The sequence below is a fragment of the Arachis duranensis genome, chromosome 3 (assembly GCF_000817695.3).
Source record: "Arachis duranensis cultivar V14167 chromosome 3, aradu.V14167.gnm2.J7QH, whole genome shotgun sequence".
In the NCBI taxonomy this organism is placed as follows: Eukaryota; Viridiplantae; Streptophyta; class Magnoliopsida; order Fabales; family Fabaceae; genus Arachis; species Arachis duranensis.
In genome coordinates this window covers 13,637,609-13,653,708 of record NC_029774.3, presented here as the reverse complement: position 1 = coordinate 13,653,708, position 16,100 = coordinate 13,637,609, and the positions used below count along the sequence as shown (strand labels likewise).

Here is a 16,100-nt window from a genome sequence, read left to right as displayed (position 1 = left end):
TTTTTATTAAAAAAATTATTTATATATCAAAATCAACTATTATATTTATATATATAATTTAATTTATTTTTAATATATATTTTATATTTTAATATATATTCTACACTAATAATTAATTTTAACGTATAATTAGCATTATTGTTTTCTATGTGATATTAAGAATTGCTCATTATTTTTGAAGGGAACACTAGCATTATCAACATGTCACGTGACCATTGTTTAAAAGAGGGTTCATTCTCCCATCAGACCACGTGCTTTCATCCACCGACAATTTAACAAAACCTCATCAACTTATAAATTATAATATGTACTAAGCTGTAACCTACGCATGAAAATTTAGCATACAAAAATATTTTTACGCAAAAAATTATACACTTTCTGCATACATTATTATCGTAGATTTATTATTCTATTTACTCTCCTATCTGTTATATTTAAATTTACAAATACTATGTACATACACAAATTATTTATATTATATATTTTATGTTTTAACATATATTTTGTTCCAGTAATTTATTTGATGCATGGTTGATTTTGTATGTATAGATAATATGATTATTAAACTTATAACATACAATTTATCATGACTAAACACAATTTTTCTAAAAAGTAAAATAATTTTAGAATTATAAAAAAAAGCACGTCAGTACTAAAATATATTGTAGAAGAAAAAACACTAATATTTGAATTTTAAGTGTCATTTTGTCCTGATGAATCAATCTCTCATTCTGAATGCAGGCTAATTGACCACAGAAACAGATCTAAAAGATTAGACTAGAGAGGGGGATTTGGTTTAAGGAAGGGATGGAGGGAAAAAGGGCATAAAGGTAAATGAGAAGAGGAAACAGTTACAGTTAGTGTATCCCATTAAAGAAAGACAAGGACAGTTTGGTAAAATGAAATGCCTGGTCAGTTAAGCAGTCTCTCTCTCTTCACCTCTGTTCAACGTTCCCTTCCCTTAACACAGAATGAAAGAAAGAAAGAAAATAAAATTCACATCACACACAAAACACACCCAAACACAGCATCAAATAAATAAAAGCAACAGTCCAACCACCAAAACAAGTTAAAAAAAAAAATAAAAAATAATTATAAAAATACACAGCATCTCTGTTCTCATTCTCTCTCTCTCTCTATCTCTCTCGTATCTTCTTCTTCGGAAGGACCACCTCGCTTTCTTTCAAAGTTGCTCCCTTTTCTTCGTTTTGTACATGGGTTTTTCCTCTTCAAGCTCCTAAAATTGAAGCTAGTTAGTTTCACAATAAAGAAGAGGAAAAGAAAAGACCCAAAATTAGAATGAGTTGGAAAAACAGGGGAGAGGTTCTTCCTTCTAGAAGCATTGTAACTCAAAGATGGGCACTTTTGCTTTGTGTCGCAAGTTTCTGTGCTGGGATGCTCTTCACAAACAGGTTCTTTCTTCTCTCTCTCCCTCTCCCTCTCTCTCTCTCTCTAATAACGTATTCTTCACTGTTTAGTCCACATTTTTTTATATTACTGAAAATATGGTAATTTTAATTTAATTACTTCTTGAATTCGCTGAGTTTTTTCAAGCTATATTCTCCAATGGTTTATATGTATTTTCAGTATTTGTTTATTTGTTAAATATATTTGTTTTTAACATTTAGTATTCTTAGATCTCTGTGGCACCAATTTTGTTTCTATAATTGTTCAATTTATGGTTTTGAAGTTCTTAGTTAATTCATTGCTTAGTCAATTTTCCCCCATTTTAGTATTTTATCTTACATTCTTATGTTCATTCTTCAAAAGCTCATAGAAGAAGTTGATTTACATAATTAGATCTGAATTCAATTGTTATGAATTATTCTAAAGAATCCCAATTTTCGGTGTAAGATTCCCATTATTGTTCTCTTTATCTCGGATAGTTCATAGTTGACTTTTTAAGACTTAATGAACGTCTAATAAGTAATAACATCTCTTCCTCTGCTCTTTATCTTCCATTTATTTATTTTTAGTGAAAATAAATTATTGTATAGTTGTAGCTTTTTTGGCTTTGGTTAAGAATCAGTAGCTGCCGAAATCTTCAAACATGTTTCATTTATTTTCTTATCCACTTTGTTAAGTTATTAAGGATATGAATATCAGATTAGTATGTGAAAACATTGACATGGAAAAAGGTAAGAAAAGTTATTTGTGGTGCTTTTGTGATTGAAAATGTTTTTTATTTCACAATAGGATGTGGACTGTTCCTGAACCAAAAGGACTTGCGCGATCAACATCCGCAGAATCCGAAAAATTGAATGTAGTTTCGGAGGGTTGCAATTCGAGAATTGTGAGGATTAATTTCATATTATATATACTTGATTAATTTCTATAACCATGCTATCATCATCTTAGAGAGTATATCTTTCGATAACCTTTTTCTTATATTTATGTATGTTGGCTTTGCTTTTTAGTTGCAAGAGACTCAAGATATTTATAAGGAAGCTTTCAAGGGTCATGGTTCCTTGCAGTAAGTTATATATGTGTTACTATTTTAAGTCTAATAATTGTTTTGGTATTTTGGATGTTATACTTATGGGGATTTGTTATGGATGTAGAAATTTGGACAAGACTATTTCAAATTTGGAGATGGAATTGGCTGCTGCAAGGGCTGCTCAAGAATCAATAAGAAGTGGCGCTCCTGTTCCAGACGATATCAGGATGTCCGAATCATCCGGGAAGCGAAAGTACCTAATGGTTGTAGGTATTAACACTGCATTCAGCAGCCGGAAAAGAAGAGACTCGGTTCGTGCCACCTGGATGCCACAAGGTTCATAACTTGTTTCGATTTTCCTAGTGTCTGTTTAGGATTTTATGTTATTCTGTTCGGTGTTTTGGTTATGGATTATGATGATTGGTTCTTTGGATAACATGGAAAATAGGTGAGAAAAGGAAAAGGCTGGAGGAGAAGGGCATTATTATGCGCTTTGTAATTGGTCACAGGTAGATATATAATAGTCAATCTTCCAATCCTTTCGTCTTATTCCAATTTCGAATAGTCTAAAAAAGAAAGTGGATCATTTTCATCTTGCATTTTAGTCTTCATTCTTCAGAATTATAGTTCTATTTGCTGTAGAGTATTACCACTTAGAGAGTTCATGAACATTGTTGACCGAATTATAAATTGACCCCTTTTTTTATCCTTTATATAGTGCTACATCAGGGGGTATCCTGGATAGAGCTATTGAAGCAGAGGACAGAAAGCATGGAGATTTCTTGAGGCTGGTAATTTTACAAATGTGATCGTTTAGAACCTCTTGATAAGGTTATGGTTTTTGAAGGGGAAATGAGAGATGCCACTGGTTTTCAAGTCCTTATGCTTTGTCCATGCAGAATCATGTGGAAGGATACCTTGAATTGTCGGCAAAGACAAAGACATACTTTTCGACTGCTGTTAACTTATGGGATGCTGACTTCTATGTCAAAGTCGATGACGATGTTCATGTAAATATAGGTATTTAAAGATACAATTTACTGTGATAATCTCTAAATTTATGTTAAGAGTTGGCATTTTGCTATTACTTGAAGTCTAAACTACTTGAATATTCTCTCGTAAACATCTTCAACCTGTGCCGAATTCCAGACCTTGGTTTAGTTTCCATAGTATGTTACCCTTAATATGCTATTCAATCTTTTTTCAGCAACACTGGGAGATACTCTAGCTAGACACCGATCAAAACAGAGGGTATACATTGGATGCATGAAATCTGGACCTGTACTATCTCAAAAGTGAGAATTACTTTTCTTTTTATGCTTTGTTTGTTGAATGAAGTAGAGACTCTTCGAATTTTAGTTTCTTACCTACCTATATTGTTGCTCAGAGGAGTAAGGTACCACGAACCGGAATATTGGAAGTTCGGTGAGAATGGAAACAAGTACTTTCGTCACGCCACAGGGCAGTTGTATGCCATTTCAAACGATTTGGCTACTTACATTTCAATTAACCAGTAAGTCCTAATTCGCCTCGTCGAGGAACCGAAAAACAGAATCAATTACAGATGAAATCAATTTAAAGAACAAAGGTAGCTAAGGTTGTGTATGTTTTAGGAATGTTCTTCACAAGTATGCCAATGAGGATGTGTCGCTTGGATCATGGTTTATTGGACTCGATGTGGAGCATATCGATGATCGAAGACTCTGCTGTGGCACTCCTCCAGGTGAATACTTTTCCAGCAAAGACTATAAATTATGTTAACCTCAAATCTTTGAAAACAAGTCTCCTTGCATTGCAAGCATCGTGGGCTAGATCGCGATTTTAGATCAATTTTTGACTACCTTGTTATATGATTTATGTGAACAATGTAAAATCCTTGAATTGGTAACTCTTGCAGATTGTGAATGGAAGGCTCAGGCAGGCAACATTTGCGTTGCTTCGTTCGATTGGAGCTGCAGCGGAATCTGCAGGTCTGCGGATCGGATGAAAGAGGTACATAGAAGGTGTGGAGAAGGTGAGAATGTTTTGTGGAGTGCCTCTTTCTAGGAGAGTTCTTCCAAACTCAGGAAGATCACTATTCACTACCATGCTGTGAGATTTTTTTTTTCCTTTTGTTCTTTTTCTGAAGCATGTATAGAAAAGTTGTCAATATAATATTTTATACAAGATTTAATCTTGTGTGTGAAAGCGAGAGAGTGTATATGGTTGTTCCATGGAACTTCTAGATTTTAAGATAGAGGAGATTGACCATGGTAGCAGCCAAAAGAGAAGTACCACCACATAGTTATATCCATTCTTTGATGCTTGAAGGGCCACTTTTGTTGTTAATAGTTTCCATGGCTATCAAGCTCCTAATAAAAAAAAATAAATCTCTTCTTATCCCACATTTGACTTTATTAGGATCATTGTGACTTATCTTGATTTTTGACTTTCTCGCTTTTCCAATTATTTTTTGATAGGTAGTCTATATAAATTTAATGTTTCTATTAGCTTTTCTTTTTAAAATTTAATAAGATATTTTTATTTAATTTGAGATTAATTTAACACGACATATATTAGTAAAGTCAAATTTGATAAAATAATTTTATAATAATTTATATAATTAGATTAACAAAATATAATAAAAGTAAATAAATATTATTATTATATACTATTCAAAATAATTTCAAAATAATTTTATATTCTAATAGGACACTTGCTCCTGCATCAATGTACATGAATCCCTCTATTTTACTGGAAAAATCTAAGGATAAGTTATCCCAAATAATTCACAATGAGCTTGGTTCCTTAGATCTACCGTCTCAAAATTGTTTTCAAAATCAAATGTACTACTATACTATAACAGTATCTAAATACAGATCCAATGGGTTACAAGTTTACAACATAGAACTCTTTTTAGTAGTCTGAGTAGGGCTGGAATCGAGTTAAGCCATTTCATGAGCCAATTCAAGTTCGACTCGTTAATAGCTTGATAAGCTGAACTCGTGAACTAGTGAGTTGAGTTTAAGCTTAAAATTGAACTCATAAATTAAATAAGTCGAGTTTGAATTTGGATAAGCTCAGCTTATTAGCTCAACTTGAATGTTAATAAGTATGTTATTGATAAGCAAGTGTAGTACATTTTCTTATCATGAGAGTAGCATTTAGTTTGTACTGTATCGATAGTATATTCTTTTTTTGGCTACGTAGCACTCCTCTTATTTATAGGGTTAAGTAAGTAAGTAACTCTTAATGAGTAATCCTAATTAAAAAGGTAGCTACTCTAACGAAAATGTTAAAAATATTTTTTTATAATGATTTTTGTTTAAAAAATGTGACTTATTTGTTTAGTTACACTTTAAATAAAAATAACACTTTTATAACATATAAAAATTAAGTCTTATAATTTATTATCTAATTATTAAAATAAAATATCTTCACATAATGATAATCATAAATCCTTCACTAGAGTAGCCACCAATAAAAAATTATCTAAGGAAAAAAAATTCCAAGGAAGCAATTTTATGCTGATAAGAAACCAATGATTAAGAGGAAAGGCCTAACACTTTCCAACAACTAATAATGGTACAATCGTTTTGCTTCTCGTGGGAATATATCTTACTTCTTTGAACCTTTAACATCAGCAAGAGAAAGTTTCCTTTTCGTAAGTTGCTTAGATCTTTTTTATAGGAAAGGTAAGAGTGTGATTAAGACGTAAAAGTTAATTGTTCTTGCATCATGGTTTATTGCTAAGTAGCTGCAACTCCTCCACTTAATAAGTTGACCATATAATTATTTTTATTATCATCTATTTAGAGTTTGATTATTTTTGTTTTCATTTTTTAGTTTTATTTTTAATATATTTTCTTTTCAAGAATTTATAAAAAGAATTGATAATAATGAAAATAGATTTTAATTGTTTTCACTATTTTTATCTTTTTTTCATAAAATTTTTAAAAATAAAAATATTAAAAAATAAAGATAAAAAGTAAAAATAGAAATCATATTTCCATTTTCAATCATACTTGACTACGCAATGTAAAGGAGTAATAATCAAATGAATGCTGCAAATGCGTGAGAAGGATTATAATGAAGAGTTAAAGATTGTTTTTTGTTCTTAATGTTTGGAGTAAGTTTTATTTGTATTTTTAATGTTTAAATCGTTATTTGTATTTTTAACGTTTGTAAAAGTGATTTAATGTTATCCTACCGTCAATTATACATCATAAGTTTTAGTAGGAATTTTAAAAATTCTTTATAAAGTTAGAATACAAATGTATGAGATAGTACTCGATATCCGTCCGAATCCAAACCGAACCAATTTAATTGGTTCTGAAACCAACGGGTAATCGGGTCTAATTCGAACTAACCCGTGGAATCGACGGCTCAATTTTTTCGTTATGGAACCCATGAGTGTGATGTGCTTGGATATGGAAATAGGGCGTGCTAGACCAAATAGTGGGACAGCTTTATGTGATTGGCAGGGGATAGAACTCGCATGGTCCGGGAAGTCGCACGGTTCGAGTTTACTTTTTTAAATTTAATTTGAGCCAGCTCTCCCTAATCGTTGCGTTCGATTTAGGGCTATTGTATATATAAAAGTGTTCAACTCGTAGAAGAGTCTCAGATCTCGTCTTCTTCTTCATCTTGCTCGCTTCTTCCTCTGGTTTCCTCCATTTTTGTTTTTCTCCCTCTTGGTATGTAGCCCAAAAATTTGGTAGTGTAGTTTCTGTTGTTATTTAGTGGAGTGAGAGAAATAGATGATAGAGTTCTTTTAAAAGTGTATTATTTTGGTCAGATTTTGTTACAAACATCTGAAGGAGTAAAATTCATTTGTGAAAATCCGTTAGATGTTGTTATTCCCTTCACAATCTCATTTGAAGAGTTCAAAGATGTGATCTATGAGAAGATAGATTCTGAGATGTCAAAAGATGTTTTTAATGTATATTGAAAGTCGTGCTCAAATCTCGTTCATCGAGTTGTACGTTGAGTTCGAACAATCTGAGGCCGACCAGAATATTGTACGTGAAGATTACAATAGTGACAGTGAAGAAGAGTTCGAAAGCAATTACAAAGTTGTTGGTCCAGACGGTGATGAAGATAAAGGTGATGGCACCATGGCTCCAAATGTGATGGACGTAGCAAATACACTCGCAAACGAAGTGCCGTTTGAGGAGCCGTCTTTTATGCGAGTTTTGGATTTAGATGCCATGCATGTTCCAGAGTTTTCGGAATATATGAGTGCAGGTACGTGGTTGCGTATATTTATAAATAGGATTAGAAGCTTGTAATAATTTAGATTGATCGATGGACCAAATAGTTAAGTGAAGTGTGAAAAGATACTCAACTAGCATTTGTTTATCAGTTTATTTAGTTAAGTTTAAGGTAATAATGTTGTTAGTTAGTTAGTGATTTAGTTTTAAAAAATTAGTATTTATTAATCAGTACTTAATTATGTGTTTATGTTGTTATTTTGTTTAGAATGAGATAATGACCAGATGTACAGTTTATTTATATCATAATTGATGCTATGAGTATTGATTTACTTCTAGTTTCGATTATTAAATATTTGTTTATTAAGTATTTTCTGTTTGGCTGCCTTCGCCGCAGAAATTCCTATTGTCGCAGACGGTGAATTTTCCGTAGGGATAGAATTCAGTTCTAGGGAAGCTGTTATTAAGGCAATAAAAGAGTATACCATCCGAAGAAGTGTAGACTACCGGCTATATGAGTCGGAGCCGTTGACATTTTATGCCAAGTGTACACAATATGGGTCAGGGTGTGATTGGCTTGTCAGGGTTAGCATGATCATCAGGAAGCACTGTTGAGTTATAAGGAGGTATAATGATAGTCACACCTGTACCAGAGCCACCATTTCTCAGGATCATTCTAAGCTGGATTCGATCACAATTGTAGAAGCCATCAAGTCGTTGGTCGAGGCTGACCCCTCGTTAAAGGTAAAATCAGTTATTGCAGAAGTGCAATTGAAGTTCAACTACACTGTCAGTTATTGGAAAGCATGGTTGGCTAAGCAAAAGGCAGTGAAAAAAATATACGGATGTTGGGAAGTATCGTACGAAACATTGCCTATATGGTTTGAGGTCATGTGTCATAAGGAGCCATCAGCTGTCGTCTATTTCGAGACTATGCATGCATATCAAGGCGATGACTTGGTGACTGATATCCGGGTATTGCATCGAGTATTTTGGAGTTATTACCCCTACATTAGAGCATTCAGACATTGTAAGCCAATTGTCCAGGTGGATGTGACTCACTTGTACGGAAAGTATAAGGGTTGTCTATTAGTGACAGTTTTACAGGATGACAACAACAATATCGTTCCAATTGCATTTGTTATTGTGGAGGGAGAGACTTCTGATGTGTGGCACTTTTTCCTCAATAACCTGCGACAACATGTTGTCACTCGGGACGGTGTGGGACTGATATCCGACCGACACGAATCCATCAATGCAACTGTGGCACGTAGTAATGGAGCTTGGGAACCTCCCAGAGCTTTCCATATATTTTGCATCAGGCACATAGAGTCGAATTTTCTGAGAAAATTCAAGGTACCTACAAAAACTGGTCGTCAATATAGATAACGTTGAGTAATTCTAAGTTCGTTGCTAACAGAGTTACCTTGAACAAGTGCTTGTCATCCATTTTTTTACGATTTTTTTTTGTTATCGTACAGGTTATTTGCGGACGGTGCGCGAGTACGAAGTGCGTTACCAGCATTTACGAGAACGGAGAGAGGCTTACACTAATTGGTTAAACTAAATTCCCCGCGAACAATATGCATTGGCATTTGATGGTGGCTACCGATGGGGCCACATGACGACGAACCTAGTGGAGTGCATCAACTCAGTGCTGAAGGGTGCACGCAATCTCCCCATGACTGCTCTTGTCAAGACAACATTCTACAGGCTGAACGAGTTGTTCACCCAAAAAAGAGCCGAGGCGGAAGCACGGACTAATGCTGGGCATGCTTTTTCTGAGCTCGTGACCTCAAAGTTGCATGCAAACCAGCTAGCACAAGGAAACATACAGGTCAGTTGCTTCGACCGGCAGAATGAGATATTTGAGGTGCGTGAGATGCCAAGTGAACTGGAATATGCCGTCGACAACGATGTGACTGTGGAGAGTTCCAGGTGGACCAGATTCCTTGTCGACATGTCTTTGCATGTTGTGTAAATCAGCGACTGGATTGACAAGCCTATGTGCAAGATGTGTATAAGATGGACCAAGTTCGGCGGGTGTACCGAGCTAGGTTTAGGCCACTAAGGAATCCAACTACATGGCCCGTTTATAATGGGTCTCGATTCGTACCGAATCCATTCCTGAGACGCGTTTCCAAAGGTCGGCCCAGAATTACGCACTTCTTGAATGAGATGGATACGCGAATGTTACGTCATCCCAGGCGATGTAGGCAATATGGGGGCTGAGGGACACAATCGTAGTAGATGCTGTCAGATAGCTGGTGCAAATGCCGACGGAGATGCTCAGTAGATTCATACGTTGTGATATCTGAAACTTTGTAACCTATGACAATCTACTATGTGACAAATGCGACTTTATGTATTATCCAAACATTCCTCCATATTATGATATTTGAAATATTATGTTATGATATCTGAAACATTATAACTATAGCAACTAGTCCATGAGATAGATAGTAATTATACATAGAACAATTAATTAATACCTGAAGAACTTGAAACAGTTAATTAATACATAAATAATTTTACTGATAAATACAAAATGTTAACTACACAATAACTACTTTTTCATTGTCTACTTTACATCATTCACAAGATTCTTGCATTTCTTGGCGGCCTTTCTGAACACAGAAGGAATGTACCGACTAGCGCTACGGCATGACGGATCAACCTTGAGATTGTACGTGCCTCACCTGTATACAATTTAATTAAACAACTACATAAAGTAATCAAACCAAAAGAGAAACCATAGTAGTATAATAATAAGTTCTATAAACCAACCAAGTATACCATATAGTCAACTGAATCACAATATAATCAACTCATTAAACAAGTAAGGCAATGTATAAAATATAATACCATCATTACGAGATTCTTCATCCTCGTCGGACTCCTCTATTTCATCCTCCTCGTCCTCGTCCTCGTCGTCTGATTCATCTACTAGATACCCATTAGTCTCTTGTTCAAGTGTGTTAGCATTTTCTTGAATAAGACCCATTGAAACACGATTAGGATTTTGACTATTAAGAATCCCACGACCACCATCACTCCTACTAGAGTCAATAGATACAAACCCTCTAGAAGCACCGGACGAAGTGGCTAACGAATGCCACGCATCCAAGGAATACCTACCCGCCATAAAGTAATCAGGCTGTTGGGCATATTGTGATTGTCCTGCATCTGCAGCCATGAAACCAAGCAACTGGCTAAAACCTCCTTTTTCTATGTCAAACAGTGGCATACCCCAATGCTATTGATGTATTGGGTACGATGGGGTAAACCGTGTTTGAAGTACATATTATCTTGAGGACATAGGTTGTTCTTGTGGAAGTGGATTCGGAGGTGGAGGTGACTGTGGCTCCTGCTCTTGATTGTCAACATCCATATCCTGATTATCCTCATCATTCTCTTGAACCACAAGATTGGACAAGTTCAAACGGTCCCCAAATTTTGCCCAGTACCAGTACTTGTAAGTATCCAAGGGATGTTGTGAAGGCATAGGAAGCTCAGTAAGAACGTGATTATACCTATTTGTCCACTGTATCACCCAAAATGAATGAGTCGTGGCCGTGGCCAGTTAAGATTCTTAGGACCAGTCAGGACTTCTCCGTGTGTCTTGTCTAGATTCCGTTCCTGATGCGGAACTCCCTGAAAAAAATTGAACTGTCGCCTATACCTATCAGTTGCATGCCACTCAATGCATTCAAAACTGACCAACGGCACCGTAGCGTTCCAATAGACCGAGTGCATGTAGATGTCTGGAGAAATTATATCTGAATCCACGCGATCGACAGCATAAACAACCCACACGAACTGGGAAAGATAAAGTAAACTCGTAATTACAATCCACTTCACAATGACAATGACAATAACAATAACAATAACAATAACAATAAGATCAACACTAACACTAAACCTGAAACAAATTCTTCTTTAATGAAAACACACTTGGCCTTCCTGAAGATCATCAAAGGCCTTCCTAAAGTGAGCAAGCGTAAGATATCTATAGCAACGGTCTCCACGCTCCCAGTTACGCCACCTAATATGACTTATTTCATTAACACAATTGGATTTTAAATAATAAGATTCGAGGTGACTGTAAGATAATATTACCTATTTGCAAGCGGAAAACTGCAGGGTTTTCTAGGAATCGGCGCTAGATATGGCAGGCGGATCCAAGCCCAACCAAGCAGAAGTGTTAGCGGACCATCGATCTCCTTACAGTCATAACGAGATGCCCTACATAACGCCCTGTATAGGTGTGCTAGGCATGCCGATCCCCAACTGTACTGTCTAATACTCCCAAAATCACGAGCAGTGTAAGATAGTTCCAATGCACACCTGCGCCAGACTTGTCCCCAAACAAGATCGTTCCGATCAACAACATATTGTGACACTTCACGTACCTCTGTATATTGTTTTCATTAGACAACTGTAAATTTTTTTTAGATCCCGCAACCAGGTCAGTTTTATGTATCTTTCTCTACATGCCGACTTACTGGGTGCAACTCCAAATTGGTATAAACACTCCGCCTCCAAGACTTCAAAACTACTCATTGTCATCCTTGTGACTGGAAGACCGTCCGTCGAAAGACCAAGAATTATTGCCACATCTTCAAGCGTCACAGCACATTCACCGATCGAAAGGTGAAAGGTATGTGTGTCTGGGTGCCACCTTTCGATTAGAGCATTCATCAGTGCTTTCTGACATTGGACTACCCAATCTGAGATGCATGATAAAAACCAGTTTGTCGTAAGTGCTCCTCCACCCTTTCATTGTACCGATCCGGAGGGACTGAGTGATCACATGTCAATATCCTTAAACTCTATAAAAACATAACAAATTATTATTAGTCAACTCGTTAACATTTACTAATTTATTACTAGAGCAACTAAAATATCAAACTCGTGCTAAGCTTTTTCCTAATTACAACATTTAATAGTAACCATGTACTAACCCACCAATTTATTAATTCTCGTTAGTAAAAAATCTGCACAACTAACTCAACAACATATTGATTGAAACCACACAACTATCATAAATTTTCTTACTAAATCCAATTAAAATAAATAATTTTAACTTCTAAATTAACTTAATAATCCTAAAAATTATTCATAACTAACTATTAACAATAACAACTAATACATAACTCCAATTCTTATTAAACTAATAATGCTCCTATTTAATTAACAATTCTAGCTTAGTTGTTTATTTATTCACGGTAACACAAAAAAATATTATAATATCTAAAACCATAATCTCTAAAATTAATTATAAAATTTAATTAACTAATTATAACTTTAAAAATGATAACTTTAAAAATTATTACAAAAATATTCTAACTACATTTAAAGAAATATTCTAACTATTATTTTTACATATATTTCTAAATTTTTTATAAAAATAATAATTATTCTATTTATATTCCTAAATTCAATTTCTAAAAATAATAATAATAATAATTAACTTCCTAACAATAATAATTATAATTATAAAAAACTAGAAAATTTTTCAAAAAAAAACATAATCAGGTAAAATTAATAATAATAATTATTTACATTCCTAAATTCAATTTCTAACAACAATAATAATTAACTTTCTAACAATAGTAATTATAATTATAAAAAACTAAAAAAAAATTCCACAAAAAAAACATAAATCAAGTAAAAATAATAATAATCATTTACATTTCTAAATTCAATTCTAACAACAATAATAATAATTAACTTCCTAACAATGATATTTATAATCATAAAAAACTAAAAAAAATTCCAAAAAAAATGACATAATCAGGTAAAAATAATAATAATCATTTACATTCCTAAATTCAATTCTAACGACGACAATAATAATAATAATTAACTTCCTAATAATAACAATTATAATTATAAAATATTAAAAAATTCTAAAAAAAGTATAACGTAATCACGTAAAAATCAATAATAAACATTCTTACTCAAGTTCTCATAATAATAATAATAATTAATTTTCTAACAATAATAATTTTAATTATAAAATATTAAAAAAATTTCAAAAAAACTTACTAACAATAATAATTTTAATTATAAAATATTAAAAAAATTTCAAAAAAAACTTACATATTTTGGATGACTGAGATAATATATAATATAAAATTCAAGACGATCAACATTTCTACATTTTTTTTCTTTGGCATTTTGAGCTTGCTTCCACCATGCAAACCAAGAATAAGTGGAGAAAGGAAGAAGAAGAAGTAATGACTCTTCTTTGGAAAAAAAAAGATGAAAGTGAAAACGGATGCTGAGTATGGGTTAATGTTGGGTATAAGGACACCGTTGGGAGAAGTCGTCTGCGCGTGACACGTGGATGGGGAGTCAGAACTCGCATGGTCCGTTTCTCAACTACAACTCGGACCATCCGAGAAGGCTGACTGAAAACGCATGGTCCGATTTGTGGCTTGGCTGACACCACACACAGGTCAAGCACCCCCCTTCTCCATAACCGCGTCCAACCCAAACTTTATCTCCATATTGAAATTAAAAAGCATGGACCCGACCATGTGTTAATTAAATAAAAAAATAAAAATTTAAAATATATATGTCTTTTAATATGTTTTGGATGTATTTGGTATTTAATATGTTTAGATTATTTCTATTGATTTTACATGTTTATTATATTTACAAAATTTTTAAGATAAAAATTTTATTTATTATTTTTTTTTATGAATTTCTCTTTTATCGGATACCATGAATCAATTCATTCTTAATCGATTTGGTTTAGTTCGAATACATACACAAAAAAATATAAATCTAAACTAAACCGAACCAATTACAATTAAATTGGTTCGGTTCTAATTTTCCTCCAAACCCGAACTAATCCGACCCGTGATCACTCCTGTGAGACAGAACCGATGGTCCATTACAAAAAGTAGATCATTAAAAGTTGAAAATAATCTCTTCAACATTTACATAATTCATTTTTTTTAAAGACATAATTGAACCTAAACATAAATAATAATGGGTATAATATTGAAATCAAACACATCTAAATGAAATCTAATTGAGAATAAATACATCAAAGTGAGTATAATTAAAAAATACAATATGATTTATTAGTATAATTGATAGTATGATAATGTTAAATCACTTTTATAAATATTTGAAATACAAATAAGACGATTTAAACTTTATGAACACAAATAAAACTTACTCTAAATATTAGAGGCAAAACAATCATTTAATATTAATACTAATGTTTGAGAAGAGTTTTATTTTTTTGAGAAGAGTTTTATTTATTTATTTATTTTTTGGAAGAATATAAAGACAGTCTACATAGGACATTAATTATACATATGTCTACTATATTATAATGATACATTATTTTACCAAAAATGTTAGAGGACTATTAAATTTATTATTTTTGATTATTAGTTAATTATTAATATTTAAAAATATAGGATAAAATATGTTATTAGATTACTAAACTAAAGAAATTGAATTGATAACTAAATAATAACAAAAATAATAAATTCTATAGTCTCCTAACAGTTTTTTTTTTTATTTTATATCTCAGCTTCATCTACTACTTGGATTATAGTTAACATTTTTATTCTCATGCAATTCAAATAACACTATTCTACTCATCTATCAATTTTTATCGATTATTCCAAGTTATTCGACCCGATAAGAAAAAGAAAAAGCCTATAATAGTTGTTATTTATCTTCTTAGACATTATTACAGAAATCAACAAAATAAACAAAAATATCTGAAAAATATCACACATATAATCAAACACACAATCAGCATATCCTAATCTGCAAAATCAGCATATCATCACTAAGTGTAACATGTATCTCTTCAAGATCCTAAGAGCACTTGTTGACGTGTTCCTTTTGTCGCCCATTACTCCAATTTAGTGCTCTTATTGAATTCTTTTTAATCTTTGTACACAATTGTTAAATTCTGAAATATATCTCTCTTGCTCATAACTCTATTTCTCAAAAAAAGAAAAAAAAAATCAATTAGTTCTCTATTATGTATTAAGTTAGCATAATTATTCTATACTTTTCACATGACAAAAGAGTTATAATATCTATATATTGTAACTTCATATTTTAAAAATATATCTTCAAGTTTTCCTAAATCTTGAGAAGAAGTTGAATCAAAGACATTTAATAATTTTAACTCATTTTGGTTCTTAGTGTAAAAATTAAATTTATGTGAAATTTTTTTTATATTTTATCTCATCACTTTCATAAACAAAACTGAAAGAGGTAATGACCAAATCAGTACTTGAAAGATTCAAACGCTGACATTTTGGTATCTCATTATTATTATTGGCAAAATGATCTTTAAAAAATTTTAAAATTTGACAAGCATGCCCCCGAACTCGCCGGAACAAATTTTTGGTAAGCACAATGCTGATGTAGTCACCGTGTTTTGGTGACTTGGCAAACTACCCCCAAAATTCCTTCCCTAACGCACA

General features: G+C 32.8%; 1 protein-coding gene across 1 annotated transcript; it reads left to right on the top strand.

Moving 5' to 3' along the window:
* Nucleotides 1-1,062: 1,062 nt before the first annotated feature.
* On the top strand, nucleotides 1,063-4,746 carry LOC107477732 (probable beta-1,3-galactosyltransferase 2). The gene is made up of 11 exons (XM_016097791.3): nucleotides 1,063-1,412; nucleotides 2,197-2,293; nucleotides 2,418-2,473; nucleotides 2,562-2,773; nucleotides 2,886-2,946; nucleotides 3,156-3,228; nucleotides 3,337-3,457; nucleotides 3,645-3,732; nucleotides 3,825-3,950; nucleotides 4,051-4,160; nucleotides 4,335-4,746. Exons 1-11 carry the CDS (start codon nucleotides 1,300-1,302, stop codon nucleotides 4,481-4,483), a joined length of 1,206 nt encoding a protein of 401 aa, XP_015953277.1. The 5' UTR covers nucleotides 1,063-1,299; the 3' UTR covers nucleotides 4,484-4,746.
* Nucleotides 4,747-16,100: the final 11,354 nt, after the last annotated feature.